Genomic DNA, 21,267 nt, shown 5'->3' on the forward strand with positions numbered 1-21,267 from the left:
CTTGATCTCTTCCCAGAAGTGTTATTTTTTCAGAGGTATAATTTTGTACATAAAAATATTTGAATAGCAGGTAGACTTCTTAGATAGCTTTCCCAAGAAACCATTGCTAGCAGGATTTCATGGAACCTTTCAGTTTTAAGCAGTTTAAAATGCTTCCTCTTTCTGCTGTGCTGCTTATTCAGTCTCAACCCCCCATGTTCTGTGTTGTAATGATAGCAGGTGCAAGGTCTTCTTTCACTGTTTTCTATTAGCAATTGGGCTTTCTGCTTGAATCTTAAGTCTGTTCCAAGGCTGTCCAACAGCTGGAGGAAGGAGCCTGAGATCCCTTACAGTGTGGATCTTTAGGGAAATGTATTACATTAGAAGTTATTTTCCATCAGTCTACCAGCATCTTATATAAATTCTCTCTCATGTTTGATAAAGCATCTAGATAGAGACTTAACAAGAGTCTTTTGTAATTCATCCCATTTTTCTATCAGTCCTCTGTAATGGGAATGATGAGAGTGGATTTCTCATAATTGAAAGCATGGTTTTATTCAGAAGCCATTTGTTATCAGTCACCATTTCCCCAGAACAATGGAATGAGAAAATACACCTTTTATGATTGATATGCTATGTGAGTTTGTGCTTCTAGATGAGAAGAAGTGATCTCTTAAAACTGGAAAAATTAGTTGATCCTTGGACATTTATAGAGCTTTTCTTCAAGTGAAGGTAATAATCCCCTTTTCTGAGGCTCATTGGGCAATGCTGAGAATAGAACTTTTTCACTACATCTCTCAGTTTTATATACTGCCCTGTGCCAAGCATCTTGCATCATCCAGTTTATTTTTCATTTTTGGAAGCTGATCATATATTACTGTTGTAAATGGCCACAAGAAAGTTATCAGAGTTTTCCTGAGTTCAAAGCTAGAAACAAAATTCTTCACCCTTTTGGAGGTATCAAGTGAAACCATGTTGACCTCACATTTGGTTTAATGAAGGATACTGTCCTGTGTTGGAAAGTGCTAATAATTATTATAATGTTATAATAAAGTGTGTCCTCCCTCCAATACTAGCAGGGGCACATTTCTCAACACATCAAAACAAATCTGCTTCTGAAAAGCCTCAGAGAAAATGTTAGTAGTAAATTAATCATAATTCACACATTATCAAGAAATATTAGGACAAAGTTCTGCATATTTAAGGTGATACTTGCCATCTTAGGCAATGAAGGAATAGCTAATGCTATTATATACTCTTACCTTCCCTAAATATTATGTTGTTTTGTCATTAATTTCAGCTGATTAATACCTACAAATACTCATACTTTGGGTAAAATTATATTAGCATATGCTTAGCTTTTTGGTAGAAAGACATTAATGAATCCCACCTAAAATATAACTGCATAAAAGATCATTAACATTAACCTGATTTATCAATTTAATCTGCCCCAGTGGCATTCAGAATTGGTCTTTTTCATTCACTTGTGAAAAAGAGAGTATGACCTGTAAGCAGATGTAGGATCACCCTGAGAAATGCATACAGCAGAAGGCTCTATTGTGCCATTTATTTTTTTTAGTCAGAGTGTTTGAAGAATAGTTAATATAAACAAAAAAATACTCGGTGTTCAAGTGCCTGCTGGTTAAAACTACGTTCAAATGCCGTGTGACAATTTTCTCTCTTCATTTTCCATTAATAAAAAGACGTCTGCTCTGCCTGCTTCTAAGCTGATAATGCGAATCATTGTTTTTCTTTGGTTTGTCCAAAATTAATCATGGACTCTGCAGAAGCCTTAATTAACACAATTTTGTTTTAAAGAAAATTTGGATATTAAATTCCTTGGATATTAAAGTCCTATAGATAATAGAATATCTACATGAAAATTCTACATAATTTTGTCTTTAAGTTTGCTAAGAAGCAACGAGTCAAACTTTTATCTTACTAATTTGGAAAGTCACTATCCTTTCATTTATTGTGCATCCTTCTGAATTTAAAAACAAGTGCTCTTAGAAAGCACTGAAGTCTTCTAAAACAATTTGTTTCTAGGAGCCAAGATGACATTTAAGTTTTGGGTTTGTTTTTCCTACATCCTTGAAATGTAGTTTATTATATAAATGTCTTGAAGTAAGAAAAACCTTAGCTGAAGTATTTTTTGTGAATTTTGTTTTTTCATCAGAACTTCTCATATTTCTCTTGCAGATTCTTTGGTCAGCCTTACTGTTCTCACCTATGTGTGTATGTGTGTACATGTTAAAACATCAATCTGTGCATTTCTGTCTTCATACTCTTTTTTCCAAGAAAACCAAAGGGATGGTCTATGTTTTTGATGAAGAAAGCTCATTGAAAAGACTTCAAACATTTTTAAAATATGCGAATACACAGAAAGTACCAGTATCAACGACGTTGCAGAGCTAAAAACAAAAGTCAGTCACCTTCAGTTAGTATTTACAGGACTGTTTCAACAAAACAGTCTTGCTTAAAATAACAATTCACCCTCTGAGAGGCCACTAGGAGAAGCTGTTTCCAAAGTTGAGGGCTGGAAACAATCTGCAGTCAACCCAGTGTCCATCACATCTGATTCCCATTGGGACTGGATTGCCATTTTTATCTCACAAGCCATAGATATTCACAATAATCTCAATCCCACAATGCAACAAGTGACCTCTGCAAATTATTACACATTTTAAAACTCGGTTTTTTCTTAGAGGGTACTCCAAACCTTAAAGGATTATATTACATGAGGAAAAACATTCCATTCCCAGACAAAACCCTAAATTCGCCACCTAATCTGTCAGCTTCCCTAGAGTAACTGCCATCAGAACAGTGATCTTGCAAGTTTCTTTAAAAATTCTGTTCAACCTCTATTTTTCAATGTCATTTCTTGAGTGTTTTACGGTCAAACACTTGAATTTACTAGCTGTAGTTGACAAGGTATTTATTTCCAATCTCTTTTCATATTTAAGTCTGAGTGAATTAAACAATTTGACATTACATCTGTGCCAGTTAGACTGTGATCTAAGCAGACAAGACAGGCCATTCCAAATCCAATTGCAGAGTTCTCAAAAAATGGAAAACTAATATAAGTGAGAGAAAGAAGGCTACTCAGGTTTTTGAGTGTTCATTGTTTCACCTAGTTCTCCAAATCCAGTTGTGAAAAATAAGGAAGGAAAGAATGTGGAGGAAAGGAAAACTTACTCTACCTTCTTGAGAACATAATATTAAAATGAAAATTCTTCTTAGACAGTCCATCACTTTTCTTGTCTGAATTCTTGAAAGACAGGTCCAAGGCTGCAATAAGAAAGCTGAATACTGGTTCTGAATTAAAAAAAAAAAAAAAAAAAAATCAAGTCCAAACCACTATCCAAAATATTTGGGATGGTAGGAAAGGCACATTTGTTGTCAGGTTTAGTTGCGAAATAGTTCTTGCATTTTATGGCATTCAGTTTATGGAGAGACCCACACCTTTGAAAACTAAATCACTGCATGAATCTGATTTTCTTGGTAGACACAATAATTTGTAAATAAAAATAACCAGCTCAAAACAGTGCTATTTTATTTTAATCTGTCCTTGAAGCAATTAAAGAAAAATACCTAGAAGACAAAATGAGTGGGAATTCTGAAACTATTTTTTCTATCTCAGCCCATCTCAGAGTCAGATTCTTTTTTCTGTGGGTTCTTTTTCCTCAGGAGTAAACAGATACTCTCAAGAGTAGCAAAAAATTACCACCAGCGTAGTATGTGTCTCAGAACTGTCACAAAAATGCAGTTTTATATTCTGCTTATTGCAATAAGGCTAATAGGAGGAAAGAAAAGTATGTTTCAGAGTTTGTGCTGTTTTCTAAAAGCATATTTTCAAGAGAAGAGTTTTTCAGTGCATTAGATAGTACATTTTTCTAATACCTTTTTGTGTTCTTTGTTTTTCTTCTGGAACATTTGCTTCTGTGCAAACATCCACTGTAAATATATTTAACAGTTCTGAAAATCTTAGGTGTTGTCAGTAAGGTTCTTTATGAAAACGAACTCCATGAAGTGACAGGTTCCCGGTACATGGTGATCCTAGCCTTAGTGCAGATTTGACAGATATGACATCCTACTGGCTCACCTTTTTCACTTACTGTTATCTGGACCCCTAGGTCTTTTCTGTCATATATATGACATGCCTCAGTAAGGTTTAATATGACAGAACTGTTTGCTTTATCACTCCAGAGCACAATCTTTCCTGACAATGAGATCAGACAGTGCAATTTAGTTAAATTTGTGTGTGTTCCGTGTGTCAGAAGGCTGAGGTAAAGTATCCTGGCATCCATCAAAAGAGAGAAGATAAGTTATTTGCTCTTTCACATCAAATTTATACTAAAGTATATTGATGTGCCAGGTTACTCATATCTCCACCATACCTGATTTTTATTGTTGTCTTCACAATAATTTAAGGAGTTCAGGCATTCTTTCCACCTTGACTTCGCAGATCACAAATATAAGTGATTTAAAGGGTGAGAGAAATGTTTATGTCAAGACCATGTAGCAACTTACCCCTTCTAGATTCAAGTATAGTACAGAAAGTTAAAGTAACATTTTAGCAAAAAGGTGTTCATAGAATCGTAGATTGAGCCTGGGAACATTCACAGAATGTTGTGTTTTTTCATGTCATTTTACTACAATTTTTTCAGTTCTAGAAACATTGAGATAGCGTTTTGGAGGCTCTGGAGGAGGTACAGGGCAGATCTTCACTTAGGTTGTAAACTAAGTGGGAAGCAGTATCTGCTCTGTTACCCTGGGGCTGGAAGAGAGTAACAGGAAGATTTCAGATACTTCTTTTTAAAATATGATGAAGTTGTGATTGCATTGCAAAAGTATAATTTGGCAAATGTGTGTTGAAATTTCTTTAATTTAGTCATCATTTTAATATAAATACATTAACCCCTTTAGACTATGTGTTTTGCATACAAGGTTTATTATTAATTAGTAGGACTAAATTTGATTTTTAAAAAAATGCCAGTACTTCTCTTTTTTTAGAGAGTATTTTTTGTTGCATCCTTTTATTGTATACATGTTGCTATTTGTCAATATGGGCTAGGGGATCAAAAGCACATGCTCAGTGTAAGTGGGGAATTCCTAGATATTGTCTACTTTATCTTTTCTCACTGTGATTAGTCTCCCACCTTTATTTTAAAATCACTTTCTGCTATATTTTGCCTCTGGGAAAATATCTGGAAGATTCAAGAAGCTGAGATTCAATGAGATCTGAGTAGGCCCCCCTATAGTGCCAATAGTACTAATTTTCTTGAGAAAGGCTATTAAGTATCTTTGGGGATGTTTAGGGAGAAATATATGCTACCTTGTGTTCATATGGGGATGAGGTAGAAACTACTTGATTTTAAAGGTTCAGCTGAAAAGCTAAATTGCCTAGTTGCATTCTGTTCTTTAACTGTATTCATAAGTTGCTGTTTATCTTTCAAGGGAATAGGAAATGGGAAAGCTAGCACACATGTTAACTGAAAGCTTTAAAAATAAAGATCACTGTTCAAACAAGAATCAGCATAAAGAAATATCAACAATTGTTAAATATTTAATATTACAGGCCAGATGGAATTGGAACAGTATCTGTTGAAGAGAAAGAAAGGTTTGAGGAAATTAAGGACAGACTTTCCTCCCTTTTGGAAAACCAAATAAGCCATTTCAGGTGAGTGTATAATTTATTCAATGAATTTTATATTTTTTTTCTGGAAGAATTTTATCATTGTGTTCAATTTTGGTCTTCAATAAGTGGATTCAAACTAAAATAATCTATCTGAAAATAAATTTTGAATATAATAAATATGGAATAATTTATTTACACAAGTGATTGTGCTTAAAATTTATTTGTGTGTCATGCGAGTTGGATTTTTCTGTGGTAAAAAAGATTGTGCAAGAATATAGGCCTGGGTTTGTTGATGCTTTTTAACTTTATGCCTTCTATAACTCTAAGAAAATTGTCTACATGAAAATTACAGCAATTTCTGGATTTGTACTGATTAGAAAAATCATATGAGTAGAGAAGAATTTTGATAAATGGCTGCTAAAACTTTTTTGGATGTCTAATACCATTTTTTTAGGTTTGTGATACACTTATCAGCTAAGGTCCATTGTCCTCAGTAAAGAGTTTGTCATATGCAAGGACTGTCAATGGGACTAGAAGATGTTTAGGGAGGGAGTACAAGAAACACGGCGAAATATCATTTGGGTTGATATTTCCTTCTGTTTTCTAGCAATTGATGGTTTATGAAGCTTAGCATGAAAACAGCATATAGACCATCGAATCTGTTACTTATCACACTAAGCCAACCTATCTGCCAATACTTTGACAATCTAATAATCTTTTAGAATATATTTATAGATTTTTTTTTTCTCTATATCACTTCATGACAACCAATTCCATAGTTTAAATAGCTCTGTGTGAAACACCTTCCTTTTTTTTGGCAAGGTTGCTTGTAAGGTTGCCCCTCTAGTTTGATGAGGTAAACATCTAGTATTCACTGGTATCTGTTGTGTTGACAACTTGCTCATGGGGGATTTTTTGAGCAGAGAGTACATAGCAGCCTTCACTTGGGACTTCATCTTTGTGTTAATCCAAAGAAAGCTAGAATTCTTCTTGGAGGGTATTCCTTTTGGAAAAAAAAATATACACCCTTTATTTCCCTTAAGTATTCTTCCCTGATGCATTTGCTGTTTCTTTCCTTCCATTGAATTAAATAACTCTTTCCAGGGAAGCGATACAGAGCAGCATAGGACACAGTGCCTCCTACCCAGGTCTTGGAAAGGCAGGAGGATAGTACTGACAAAGAAAATCTGCAAGAGGAAAGAGAACAAGTTTTAAAAAAAAAAGGAGAATTGGAGCTGGGAGAAGACCTCTGGCCTATGATTGGCATGGCCATATCCTGTCAAGTTTATGATAGAAACATAGAAGCATAATAGCAGTAATTTCCGATAAATGTAATTACTTTTACCCATACACAATGGTGAGGTCAGTGAAAGTAGCTGTGACCCCCAAAAATATTGAAGCTGCAGAAGCTTTCTGAATACATACAGAGAGAAGAAGGAAATGGAGGAACAAGAAGAAAGGTATCTTCAGAGTAATTCTGTTCACCTTCAGGCCTTCACATGCACAAGGCTAGTTACAAAATGTACAGTAATGTCTAAACAGTTATTTGAATTGAAACAAATGAAGGTGAAGGCCATTATGTCTGCTTACCTACACACTATATAAGGTATGTTGATGAAATTGCAGTATATTAGTGACCATAGGATCTTACTGCCTCAGTCTTGGTGGGTTTTGAGGAAATTCAAACATTAGGAACTCCTGTTTGAAAGCAATTCAATGTGTCGTTCAAAGTTGAAGGCACCATTCTTCAGAGGACTGTAAGGTTTGCTTTAATATCCTATTTAATCAAGACAGACAAACGCTGATCCGCCAGGTGAAGAGAAATCATTTTATCTTTCTCTGAACAAATGTTAGAACTAAAAAAAATAGGTGGAATGTCTGAATTTAGATGAGGATACTGGCATAATAACTGGTAGAAGGAAGAATCAATAGTGCCCTGGAATCTGAATTTATAAAGCATATACAATCACAAGACAGGGCATCCTAATGAAAAATTGGCATTAGACTTTTAAAGAAAACCTTGACACAAATAATGTAAAAAGATCACCTGCATCATTAATTAGCAAATAACCTTGGTTGTGAGATTGCTTTCTTAAGAAAATGCTGTGCTAAAACCACTCCATATATCAACCCATAAAAATTGTGATAGCTGTGAAGTGCTGAGTATTTTGGAAAACACATTCAGCAGTAAAGGTTGTTGCAAAGCATGCACTGAGGTTCTCTGCTTTGACCATACTGTCCCTGATGAATGACGTGTATTCCTTGTCACCAGGCAGTGCCATCATCTCCCAGGCTGGCTTACTGCTTCCATTGTTCTTTATACTGTCAGTTTGAGTATCCGTGCTGTTTATGTGGGCCCTAGAATATTTCAGAGATTTTCACGTCCTCCTCATTCAGATAGGTTTTACAGTTTTTAAATGTCAGATTCTCTACAATAACCTTTTTATCTTCCTCATGGAACCACAGAGAGGGGGTTTTGGTTGGTTGTCTACCCTTTTTTGTTTTTCAGTTGTGCATATGCTTGACTTGGGACTTTGAATTTTCTCTCAGGCTGCTTGTAGGTTTCTTGCTGTTTGGAATGCTCCTTTAAGGTTTAGATTTTTGTTTTTCAAGTTCTTTGTTTTATCATAGTTCCAATTCTTAAAGTTGAATATACAGAATGAGCATAATATATATGGCGTAATATACTGAAGCAGTACAATACATGTACTGATTTTTTTTTGCCTGTTCTCTTTTGCTGCATTATTAAATTTTATTCTTTTATGATCATACTACAGAGCACCTCTACTTCTCTGCTCCTCTCAAACGACGTCCCACGACAATTGAGACCAAATCCAGAAGTGTATCTTTTCTTGTGGGTCCTAAATTAGTTGTTCAAGGAAGTGACTCAAAACTGTGTCCCAAAATATTGCATCTCATCCTAATGAGACATGTACATGTCTACTGTTAAAATCTCTTTCTATTACTTTCTCAACAATTTGCAGCTTCTCTAATCTCACATAACATTTTCTAATCATTCTCATTATCCTAATTAGGGGGTCAGCGGTACAGACGTTCAAGGATCACCAGCACTTGCCTAGAGTATTTCCCACTTAAGATACTTTGTCATTTTACCTGCACAATGATATTTCCAGTCTCTGCCTGCCTCTGAGGCATCAAAAGTGAAAACGCCATATTTCATGTGCTAAGGCACATGAAAAACAACAAGGTGCTTGGTGACAGCCAGCATGGCTTCACTAAGGGGAAATCCTGCCTCACCAATTTGGTGGCCTTGTATGATGGGGCTACAGAACAGATGCACAGGGGTAGAGCAGTTCATGTCATCTACCTGGATTGTGCAAAGCGTTCAACACTGTCCCACATGACATCCTTGTCTCTAAATTGGAGAGACATCAATTTGATAGGTGGACCAGTAGGCGGACAAAGATCTGGCTGGATGGCCGCATGCAAAGAGTTGTGGTCAATGGCTCAGTGTCTGGCTGGAGACCAGTAACGAGTGATGTCCCTCAGGGATCGGTGTTGGGACTGGTCTTGTTCAACATCTTTGTCAGTGACATGGACAGTGGGATTGAGTGCGCCCTCAGCAAGTCTAGCGATGACAAGAAGCTGTGTGGTTCGGTTGGTACACTGGAGGGAAGGAATGCCATCCAGAGGGACCTTGAAACGCTTGTGAGGTGGGCTGATGCCAACCTCATGAAGTTTAACCATGCCAAGTGCAAGGTCCTACACCTCGGTCGGAGCGATCCCAGACACAGCTACAGGTTGAGTGGAGAAGAGATTCAGAGCAGCCCTGTGGAGAAGAACTTGGGGGTGTTGGTTGATGAGAAAATGAACATGAGCAGGCTACACTGTGTACTTGCAGCCCAGAAAGCCAACCGTATCCTGGGCTGCATCAAAAGGAGCATGACCAGCAGGTCGAAGGAGATGATCCTGACCCTCTACTCTGCTCTTGTGAGACCTCACTTGGAGTATTGTGTGCAGTTCTGGTGTCCTCAACATAAAAATGATATGGAACTATTGGAACAAGTCCAGAGGAGGGCCACAAGGACGATCAGGGTACTGGAGCACCTCCCAGATGAAGACAGGCTGAAAAAGTTGGGGCTGTTCAGCCTGGAGAAGAGAAGGCTGCGTGGAGACCTCATAGCAGCCTTCCAGTATCTGAAGGGGGCCTATAAGGATGCTGGGGATGGACTATTTATTAGGGACTTAGTGACAGGACAAGGGGTAACGAGTTCAAACTTAAACAGGGGAAGTTTAGACTGGATATAAGGAGGAAGTCCTTTACTGTAAGGGTGGTGAAGCACTGGAATGGGTTGCCCAGGGAAGTTGTGAATGCTCCATCCCTGGCAGTGTTCAAGGCCAGGTTGGACAGAGCCTTGGGTCACATGATTTAGTGTGAGTTGTCCCTGCCCATGACAGGGGGGTTGGAACTAGATGATCTTAAGGTCTTTTCCAGCTCTATGTATTCTATGATTCTATGATATTTAAGAGAAAGCTGCTGTAAGGGTCTCGGACTTTAATCTCTTGCCTGGCTGTGTGAATTTTATTTCTGGAGTGTTCCTTCTGTGCTTCCCTATGTTGCTGGTACTAACGCAGACCATTACTGCTCCTGTGTTCTCCCCTAGGTAACTTACATAAACATCTCCTGATTTCCACTACCTTTGTACCAACAACTAACTTAATGCTTGGTCCTCTTTGGTGTCGTAGCCTCAATTGTCTATGTGTCTAATAATTTAATTGATTGTCACCATATGTTACTCCCTATCCTTAAAGATCCCTTCATCTGTGGGAGCATCCTTGCCACAGCTGAACAGTTGAAAATCGACTAGCATAGGGATCTTATTCAAGATACTGAATTTCTTCTTGCTAGCAAGATGATGATCCCCTGCCTGCTCAGCAGCACAGAGACTGCAATACTGGAGGCAGGACTGTTCAGAGCAGCCCTTTAAGGCCTCTACTGTGAACATTTCCTTTTCTTTAAGCTGCTTATCTCAGTATAAGCACTCTTTTCTGTCAGAGGCTTCTTGCACCAATTGCGCATGTAAGCTTGCTGCTCAAGTTGTAGTCATACACATTGTCTCTGCAGTAACCTGAGTAACCCCTATTCTACTGTGGGACTTACATCTACAGGAACTTAAATCTGGTTGGGTTTTGGAAGGTTGTTATGTTATTTATGTAGCAGAACATACTTGGAAGGAAGTCTTTGATTTGAAATAGTTAGTGTAATCAAGAAATGAGTGACATTTATTCAAAAGCTGCCGTTAGATGATAGGAATAAACAGTGGGAAGCTCAAGTCAAGGACTGTAGAAGTATACTGCAAAGGAAGGAGAAGGCGAAACACCAAAAGTGTGTTCTGATTTAAGATGACTTAACACCTAAGGGTCATTAAATCTGCTTTGCTAATTTGTTAACCTGTTCTCAAAAACTGTTAGCGCTATTGTAAAAAAGAAACAAAAGGAGACAAAGCAAATACTGGAATTCTTGCTGTGGGAAATCCTTTTTTGATCTTATTTTCAGGGCTTTATTTTGGCTGACCAAAATGTATCAAACTTCAGTGATCTGAATCCTTTTATCATTAGAAGAGATTTTACTATTGGAAAACATTAGAATATGAGGCTACCATTCTCAGTGAGTAATAATAAAAAGATAATAATCTCATCAAAGTTAAAAATCTTTTTTCCAATTGGGGATTTCCCAGCAAGATTTTATAGATGGGATTAAGAGAGGTTACAGTTGCCTGAGCATTGAGGTCTCATTGAGCTGATATATTGGATCAGTCAGTATACGAAAATGAAAAACAAAGCTATGAATGGGATCATTTTTTAATTTAGAGAATTTCAGAAGTATCAAGACAAAGAAGGGTATGGTTTAAGTTGTAGCTGATAAAATCTAAGATATCATTAAGTGATTTTCCATGCTATCTATAATAGAAAAAATGTCATGGAATATTTGCAGGCATTTTTATTCCCATATTATCTCTGGAAACTTAAATATCTGATATCTTTATCTTAATCCAATATTAAAACAAGGTATAATATACATAGTGCTATTTCACAGCTCCAGTAGCTGTCATGGCTACATGAGAAATAGTACCTCTTTCCAGGAAGATGATAATTAAGCTTATCAGAGACCATTAAATATGCTTCATAATTGAGAACGCGGATGTGATGCTTTTTGCCTTTTGTATTTTTTCTGTATTTAGGCCTGAGCTGCTGGTGGGCAGATACTGTTGTACTGTGTATATGATCCATGGTAGACTGCTGGAGAGGGCTTCTGCTTTCGTTAGTACTTCATGCTTGGGAGTCTTCTACTAAATTTAATGCAAGTTGTGTACAGTTATGTCTCAAAGTAAATTCTTAATGTAGGTATTATAATTCTGATCATTTTCTCTTCCTCTTTTCTTTTTTTTTCTTTTTAAGATACTGTTTCCCTTTTGGACGCCCCGAAGGAGCTTTAAAATCCACGCTTTCATTACTTGAAAGGGTAAGTTTGGGAACATATTTTAAACTCTGCTTGAGTACTAACCCTGCATTTTTCTTTTGCCTTCACACTGCTGAAAGCAGGCTCATGTCTTCTCAGGTATTTTAGTGTTGGTTTTAACTGTTCACTGGAGCTTTTATCTGTATTGTCTTCGACAGAGACAAATAGCTGTTTTCTGTAGGATTTGTTTGACTTTCACTTCAAGCCACTGTGGTGGCTCTGTTTCTTTAAAATGTAACAGTTACCCAGCATTACCTCTGAAGTAATGCAAGTGTACTCTGCAGCCCCCCTTTCCTGCTTTCTATGGCTTCCGGCTTCTGATGTTGTCTATACATAGGTATAACATTAAAAAGCTTCTATACAATCCAAATAATCTTCCATAAGAACATAAGCTAAGTCAACTTAAGAAGAAAAAGCTAAATGCAGTAAAACTGACACGGGCAGCTATAAATGTAAATTCTGCCCAGCAGATCCATTTGTGTTGACTAGAAGCAAGATGACCTCATAATGTTGAAAAGCATCTGAGTCGTCTTTAGGGAAAGAGAACTTTAAATCCCAGCAGAGATTCCAAAGGAGTTGTGTCATCAGGAGCCTGATGAAGGTATGAATTCAAAAAAAGCTTAGATCCCAGTCAGTGTAGCTTTGCCAAAATCTGAGAGGTCTGGTCCTGGAGAGTGTCAGTTGTTCTGCACTGCAGAACGTTCCATGGCTAGAGATTCTGCCTTAGAAAAATTCTGCCACGATAAAAAACACATAGAGAGATGGGGTATATATGTTTTCTTTCACTTACAATCTCAGTGTGTAGTGCTGTGTAGAACCCTTTGTGTTTCCTTTGTGCTTTATGAAACAGCATTTCCTCTCACAGTTCCTGCTGTTAAAAATGGTAATGGTACTCTGTCTGATGCTGAAGGAGCACCACTGTCTGTTCTTGACTGGGAATAAATGTGCATTTCTATACTTGTGGATGCAGAATGGGATAGAAATATCTTATTTTACCTGTCTTCGAAATGTTGGGGGACAAGGAGAAAACCCAGAACAAACCAGATCCAGAACAAAAGGTTTTGAATACTGTATTTTGACTTGTTGATAACCCAGAGGTTATTCATTAGAAAGAAGCAAGTAAGCAAACGTAGAGATGTCATTATGTGTGTGCAAGTAATGGAAGAGTCTGCTTTGCAACAGTATCTTCCTAATAGCTTCTCTGTTAGGGAACCTGTTTCTTTTCTACTGTACCTTTCTCCAGACCATATCTCTTGCTCCCTCCCTTTCACAATAATTCTTAGACATGTTCTGTAAGGGTGTAGTATGTCTGGGGATACACTGGAAAAGCTTTTTTAAAAGGTTATGAGTTCTCTGAAGCTATTATTTACATATAAAATGTGGTAAAAATATATTGAATCACATGCAACAGGTGATCCACTTTATCAAAGTCCTATATTTTACAAATGGACAGGTTTTGAAAACTGGCAGGTTTTGAGAAGGTTTGTATGATCTATTCTTCTACTTGTCCATAATCAAATAGTCTACCAGAATTTCAATGTTTTCCCTGCATACTACAGGGGTCTCTTTTTCACAGCAAGGACATGTTGAATTTGAGTAACTCTGATTGTAGAAAAGTCAGTATTAGCTCTGATGGTGTGGTTCACAGTTTCTCCTTTACATTATGCAATGGTGGAAGCTTTTCCACAGGTGACAGCCAAGCAAATTTCCACATCCATATCTTTTGCAGACACCGTGATCCAGACCATTCACAGAATGCTCTTGTTTTTTTATACTGGTCTTGGCATTACACAAATGAAGACTGTCCAGCATGCTGCAAGATGCCAAACAGCAGGGGGGTATTGTTTATAAATACCATATAGGCAGTCAAGCCAGGGTTGAACAGAAACCTTGAAAGACAAATATCTAGTTCCTTTTTTATTTCTGCCTTTCTCATTATCAGTTCTGTAGTAACTTTAGGATACTTTTATCCTTTTCCCTTGGGTTTTGGGTAATGACTGTAACCACTGTACAATTGTCTCTGACACAGGTTTTAATGAAAGATATTGCCACTCCCATGCCAGCAGAAGAGGTGAAGAAAGTGGTCAGAAAATGTCTGGAGAAGGCCGCCTTGATCAATTACACTCGACTTACAGAATATGCCAAAATAGAAGGTTAGTATAGCAATCAACTGCCAAAGTGGCTGTAAAAGCCAACAATGCCTATTAACTGAACATTCTGTGAGCAGCCTTTTGCCTTTCCAGAACAGAACCATTCCACAGCAAGGGGAAATGTCTCATTAAAATCTCAGCTGGTGAACTATGGAGCTTTTTTCCTATTCATTGCTTTAATATGCCTCCTGGGACCGTTTGAATAGAAGACTAGGACTTCCTAATTTAAGTTGCCCTTTGTTCTTACTTTTGAGTTCTCCATAAATCTAGAAGGTTGTTTATGAATTATTTTTTATTTCTCTAATTATTTCTAGTAATTAAACTACTGACAGGAAATTCTTAACAGCAGTAACAGTACCTTGAAATTTGGAAACTCTGGGTAAAGTTGCTTTTCTGATGCACTTATAATTCAGACAGACAGATAAGTGTTATTTATTTTTGCTGTTGTTTTGCCAGGTGTATAATAATAATCTGATGACTAAAATCTTAATTACATCCTGATTTTCCAAAGTGATCAGTGTGACAAAATACTAGATGTGATGGTAGTCAGAAGTTTTTCTGGAATTACATTTGTTCTAGAAAGTATATCATAAAATTAGGATTTTTCTCAAAAAAAAAGTTGCTAGAGTACATAATGTCACTTTACTCTTTGTAAACCTATGTAGAACAAAAAGGAAGTCATAATAGTCAAATTCCTTGTCAAGACACATCTGTTATTGTTCTTTAAGCACAGAAAGCTTGAGATACACCTGTACAGATATATTCAGGAGAAGAAGACAGTGTGTCCACATCTCTATAACTGAATTATTGGAGGTAGTTTCAGTTAACAGGAAAATATATGAAAGATGAATTCTGCTTTTAAAAAAATGCAATTTTATGCATATTATGTTTTTTTAATAGCATGTATTTCTAGCAGTGCACTAGAAGAACCAGAGTTATCATAGCAGAAAAATGAAGAAGCCTCAGGTTTAGCAGTATTATACAGCCAACTTTTTTTTGTTTTTCCATTTCTTCTCAAACTCTCTGAAAAACACCAGTTAACCGATCTCACAAGTGATTAACGAAAAACCCATCTCATCACTATAGCAACCAGTATTATATCATGGGAGTAACAACATGAAACCATCTTAGTAACCAGTTTATCATAATTAATTATGATATCATGTTGTGTTAAAGAAAGAAGGATGACTATTAAATCTATTCTGGAAAATGAAAAAGCAAAAATAACTGTTTTCCTTAGCTTTTATCTTTCTCTAGTCATAAGACGATTTTTTAAGTGTTCTGTATTTCAGAGTTTTAGCAAACCAGTTAAAATAATGGGTATAAAGATAGAAAGATTTTTAAAAGATTACAAAAGCATACAAAGGGTATCTAAATTCACTGAGACTAAATTGAATTGGAAAAGTTTTTTACAGTGATTTAAATACATCTTTGTCCAATATTTTTTTTACTATTTTCTAAGGAAGTGTGACATTTCCACTGCAAGCAGCAAAACTGACATTCTAAAATATGCACACTGTTAACACTGCAATAAGCTGGAACAGCACATAAAACTTCTGTCCATCCCATGACATATTTTGACTTGCAGATTTCTTTTTGGATTTCTTGTCTTTTGATTTAAACATAATTAGATTTGTGCGAGTAGTTTATGCTCATGTAGTAGAAAATCCAACGCACAATAGATAATTCCATATATAAATGTACTATTTCTCAACAAGAAATAAGTTAAGTACTGTTTGAAATTGAAGGTTCCAGCATCATAACATTAAAACATTAAGAACATTGGTCTTCAGTAGCAATAGGACCTGTACTGGTCTTTTTCTATACTCTGGCCATTACAAATATGCTACACTTTTATCAATATAAATGTAATAGCTTTTAGCAATAGGTTCCACTCTGCTGTGTTAGGTTTATGGGAGCATTATTGTATCTGTACACTAAAATTACATTCTTCTCTTGAAAGCAATTAATGTTAGTGTTTGCTTTAATTGCTTGCTCCTCAAATTGCATACAAAAAGTATATAGTCATCACCTTCATAACATTGCTGATAACGTCAGTTGTAACTGTTATACATTTTGGAATTTTGTCCTGAAAGTATTTCTTCTGTGAACAACAGAAGAAATCATACCATATTAGCCAGTCAGAATGCAGCTATCACATGATAATATCAGCTATAGACCAGTAGTCACTACCTAAGAAGTAGACATGCAAAGAAGGCTCTAACAAAAATAATATTCTTATATTCTTACTTTTTTTATATTCTTTAACTGTTATTTATATTTCTAAGTTCTCAGGCACAATATACAAACTCAGCCAGTGAGCTTGAAATACAGACTACACAGGACTAGTAAATATAAATATACTACCTGAAAACACACCATTTCTCCTTAGCTGACAAAACACATCACTTGTGTGACCTGACTGTCAGGACGTTTACTGCTATAGTCAAGATTTTAAAAACATTTTAACACCTTATTTGGTATCTGTTCTTCTCCAATAAAATTTAAATAGTTATATTTCTGTAATGATGTTTTTCTTCTTTTTTCTTTTTTTTTTTTATATTCAGCAACAGCAGAAAAGGACACAGGTGATTACTATTTCTCTGCATGTCTGCATGTATTACAGATGTAGTGTGTTTTGTCAGTTATTTTGTTATTTTTGTTGATTTCAGCAATACCAAGCTATTGACCAAAACGTGTATGAATATTAAAATTCATTTTGATGTAGTCCATGCATTCTTCATTTACACTGATATTTAACTATGATGTGCACAATTATTAGCAAGTTAGCTAATTTTGTATTTTGGAATATAATGCAATTGTGGTTTCTGTGAAATAGGTATAACTGAGTGATGAAGGTTGGCTTTTGAATTCAAAATCAGTTTGTGTATTTGCAGAAATGTAATTTCATAGTCATCAGAAAAAAAAGACACCTGTTTCTTAATGGGACTGCTGAAATTATTGATGAAGGTCTTGGTAGGAGAACTAATTTTATTAAGCTGGTTTTAGAGTCCTCTGATATGTCTTTGTTTAATGACACATTCATTTTCCTAGAGCAGCTGAAGGCTGGGAGGATGGTAGTTCTTCATGTTACTTATTTTATGAAACAGTTTTGGTGTATATTCTCCAGTAGTGCAAAGAGGGGGTTTGAGTGTTTATATCTCGATATTTAACAGAGTGATCATAAAGACCATAGCTGAAGTAGTATTTGTGTCTGAGTAGTACTGGATGCATAGAAGTATGAGAGACTGTGCATATATATATGTGTGTGTATATATATATATATTATGAAATAGATGTGTACACTACTTTGTCTTACTTTTTTTAAAGACTTACCTACAGACCAAGTGGAAGACAGATCTTGGTGCTCTGGGGGCCTTCCACGAATAATATCAACCAGAGTTGCAGGAAGGGGCACTGAGTTGGTAGTATTCTCAGGATTAAATAATTTTCCATCTGGAAAGACAAACTGGTGTGATGACTACAGAGGTTGCATGCAAATAGTTTGAAGTGGGGTGCCTTGCCAATGAGGGGCTTGGAGGGATGGTCCATTTTTTGCGGGTTAGCTTCTTTAGCCAGTAAACAAGAAAAAAAGCACTAGCTAATTATAAAAACTACTTTTTAATACTGTTCATAACTGAAGAGTAAAAAAAAAAAAATAATCCATTGATTCCCAAAGCTTTGAATGGTTTTCATTTGAAAGCTGTAAATGCCCTGGAAAGAGAAGAGCTCAGGTTGGAATTGTTAAAAAAGAGAGCAGACGATGCACTGATTGTATGGGTATTCATGCCACAACTTGTTAGGGTGAGTTGTTAGGAGCTCACATTGATTAGGTCATCTGCCAGCCTGCTCTGATCAACAAGGAAAAGTTCTTTAAGCAAGTGCTTCAGAGCACTTGGAGGCTCCTTCAAGAATTTCTCTATGAAAAGACCTATCTCCCTGCTAGGTAAGATAACTAAAGCTAGATATCACAAATATTCCATTTACTATTCTTACACCTGTAGGTATTGAAGAAAATATCTTTTCAAATTAGAAGTTTAGAAAAATGTTGAAATTAATTTGTGAAATGAAAAAACTAATTTCAGAGTTTGTGTCCTTTTGACCCTTGCACTCTAAAGCCTCAGCTGGACACTTTTATATCATGTGTACCACCTCAACTACAAATATTCCTTCCGCCTCATACTTGCTATTTGTAATTTTTTCTCAGGCTCATTATGTCAGAAATACAGACCACTGAACACATGACACACAGTTGCAAGCACAGGGGAAAAAAATAAAGGAAAAATTTAGTGGACCTGATTTCAGTCATTTTACATTAGGTTTATGCATGCTTTGAAAGAAACTATTGCCATGTTCTTAAAATAGGATAGCAAAGCTGACCCTTAAGTGTCTGACAAATACTTTTACTACAGAATGAATGAAAAGAAAGCCTATCACATACAGTGAGTAAATGGAAATTCACTGTGTGAGTTAGGTGAAACTAGAGGTTTATAGGCTTATAAGAGGTATATAGAGTTATGTGGTTTATAAGAGGTATGTAAGCTTAAAGGTATATAGTGTTTTTAATTTAACTGCTTAATCATATTAAGCTTCTGACTGAAAATGCAACTGAAAATTAATCAGAAACTGAGAAAATATAATTTTATTGAAAGGAGTAAATAGACTGTGTTCCCCCAGAATTTTGTGTCTCATTGAACCAATTTCTCTGATGCAAAAGATGAAGCAGCTGAAAGGAATCCATATAAAATTATATTTTAGCCTGGCTAGCAGGACCAAATCCTGCTCCTCTTTGTGTCACTAACTAAACTCCTACAGATTTCATCATAAACTTGATGTACAATACGCTTGTCCCTAATACTGTATATTGCATTGTCGTGGAAAATAGGGAAATGCTATTTCTTGATCATGATTGTTTACCCTTTAACTTTTACATTAGATTCTGTATAGAGAATCCTGAATTGCAGGAGTGTCCTTGTTAGGTAGTACAGAGGTGAACATGCAAATTCTTTTTCTTGTGAGAATCCTTTTTCAGCAGTGTGGTTGCCTGGTTCCCAGGTCTATTCCCCGAGTGCTCTCATTTTCGCAGGCTCAATTGAACAAGACTGAATGCTTTCCCAAAGACAGTGGTTACTTTCCTAATGGCAGACACGGTGGTATAAGCAGCACTTGCATCAACAGAATTTGTTTGCAGTTAGGATGACATTTTATTTAGCACTCCAGTGTCATTGTAGTATTATGAATATAGAACAGCTTTTTTCAATAAAAATTACAGTTGCAATGACAATTATACAGGGTTCAGCATGTCATTGCTTATAACATGTATGGCTGAAATTCTTATGGAGTAGCTAATCTGTTCAGTCAGTATAATTGTCATTTTGAAGAGAATAGCAACAAACCTACTATTATAATTTTGAACTGTGTCTAAGAACTCTCATATAATGCCCTTGTAGTTTGCAGCAAGGCTTTATAATTTGTCAAGGAGATGATCACAGAATCAATACTGAAAATCTCTTTTTAAGTATAAACCATTTTCATCACAACACATGCTACCTTTGAGACTTCTCTGCCTGAAAGTGCTTTTAAGATCATGCTGTGTAGGGCATATTTTCCTGTCTTATTCAATATTTAACTTGAGTTAACTCTTCCTATTGATAACATTGAACATAACAGGACCTGCTAAATTCTGAGGCCATTGACAAACAGCATTCTTCAGTTGCATTTTGTATAGCCTCCAGTGAACAGCTTATAGAAATTTGCATTGTCTCCCTCACTTGTTTTCTCTCTTTCAAAAACAATGGCCTTCCTTATACAGAATTCATATTTTTACTTATATTTTATACATGTCCATTAATACACACAAAGAATAAAAAAAATTATGTTATTCCTTCTCAGAAATTAATGGTTTGCCCCATTTAAATTTATTTTAAATCTGAATGGCTGACGAGTAATGTATTCTGCTTGTGCTGTTGTCATTTCCTAAAATAAGTGATAGCAGCTTACATATAAATACATTTTTCAGCACAAGGGCATTACCTTGCTCTGAAGAAATAAAGGGACTGGGTTAGAGATTGAAGTGGTAAATGGCTGTGAAGCAAACAGGGCTGCATCTGTCATTGTTCCCAGATGTTATTTCTGAGGCAATAGATTGTAAAAATTTAAATTATTAAGCAGTTTCTCTTTTAACTCATTCTCTTTAAAAGTCTGTAGTAACGGAATATACTGGGTTCCTTGTGCCAAACAGTTTTAATAAAAGGAATGAGAATAAATTCGATTAAAATCAGAGCAAATAGTTACTGTGTAGCGTGCAATTGCTCAAAGACAAATCACAGTTGTCATCCCAATATTTCTTTCTATCAGACAGGCTGCCAAAGGCTGAATAACTGTTAACTCCATACAATAGAAGGTCAGGAGCAACTCAACAGTTTTCGTTTTTTTAAAGGACATCGATCGTTAACATACTCATTACATACAAGTTTCTAAAGGAAAGGTAGTATGTAAATGCCCTCAAGGCTCAGAAGGATCTATCAGACTTAAAAAGAAGAACACTACAAACATTATTGAAATTGAGAAGACAAGTGGAGAGAGTTATTGTACCTGGAGAGGACGTGATTAAAGCTCTCCATGCATGTTCATTTCACTGAACAAACGAAAATGAATGAGTTGCACAGCAGCATAACACCTTCTTGGTCTCTGTTTGTTACACAGCTAAACAGAAAGAGTAGGATATGGGCAAATATCCCTCCTGTCAATTTTGAAGCAGGTCTGGAAAAAAAACCCAAACCTGGATTCTTGGGTCCACATTGTGATACTCCTTCATGAGCATACATTCTGTCTTAACAGCTAGGCTATCAGTCTTTGTCACTGTTCTTCCCTTTTTCCAATCCCTGCTTTATCCATGTGAAAGCCATTTCAAGCCCTGATTGCTCTACAGGTGTAGGAATCATCTTACAGTCAAACTAGTTTCTAGTTTTTAACATGCTAACCTAGTTCTATAACCCTAATTAAGGAGGTTTAGTTCC

General features: G+C 36.2%; 1 protein-coding gene across 11 annotated transcripts in view; it reads left to right on the top strand.

The window, feature by feature from the left end:
* The window catches only part of CADPS2 (calcium dependent secretion activator 2), a 318,224-nt gene that overhangs the window by 220,894 nt on the left and 76,063 nt on the right, over nucleotides 1–21,267 (top strand). For 7 of the 11 annotated variants that reach the window (XM_061372989.1, XM_061372993.1, XM_061372990.1 and 4 more), the window contains exons 14-17: nucleotides 5,558–5,659; nucleotides 12,038–12,101; nucleotides 14,128–14,251; nucleotides 16,816–16,836. In XM_061372989.1, coding sequence (XP_061228973.1) covers nucleotides 5,558–5,659; nucleotides 12,038–12,101; nucleotides 14,128–14,251; nucleotides 16,816–16,836 — 311 coding nt within the window. The remainder of the gene's footprint in view (nucleotides 1–5,557; nucleotides 5,660–12,037; nucleotides 12,102–14,127; nucleotides 14,252–16,815; nucleotides 16,837–21,267) is intronic. The other 4 variants (XM_061372991.1, XM_061372999.1, XM_061372996.1 and 1 more) reach the window with 1 other exon arrangement.

Source organism: Neopsephotus bourkii, unplaced genomic scaffold (genome assembly GCF_033783945.1).
Source record: "Neopsephotus bourkii isolate Nb327-2 ecotype Australia unplaced genomic scaffold, CSIRO-AGI_Nbou_v1 NB_1624, whole genome shotgun sequence".
NCBI classification, from domain to species: Eukaryota; Metazoa; Chordata; class Aves; order Psittaciformes; family Psittacidae; genus Neopsephotus; species Neopsephotus bourkii.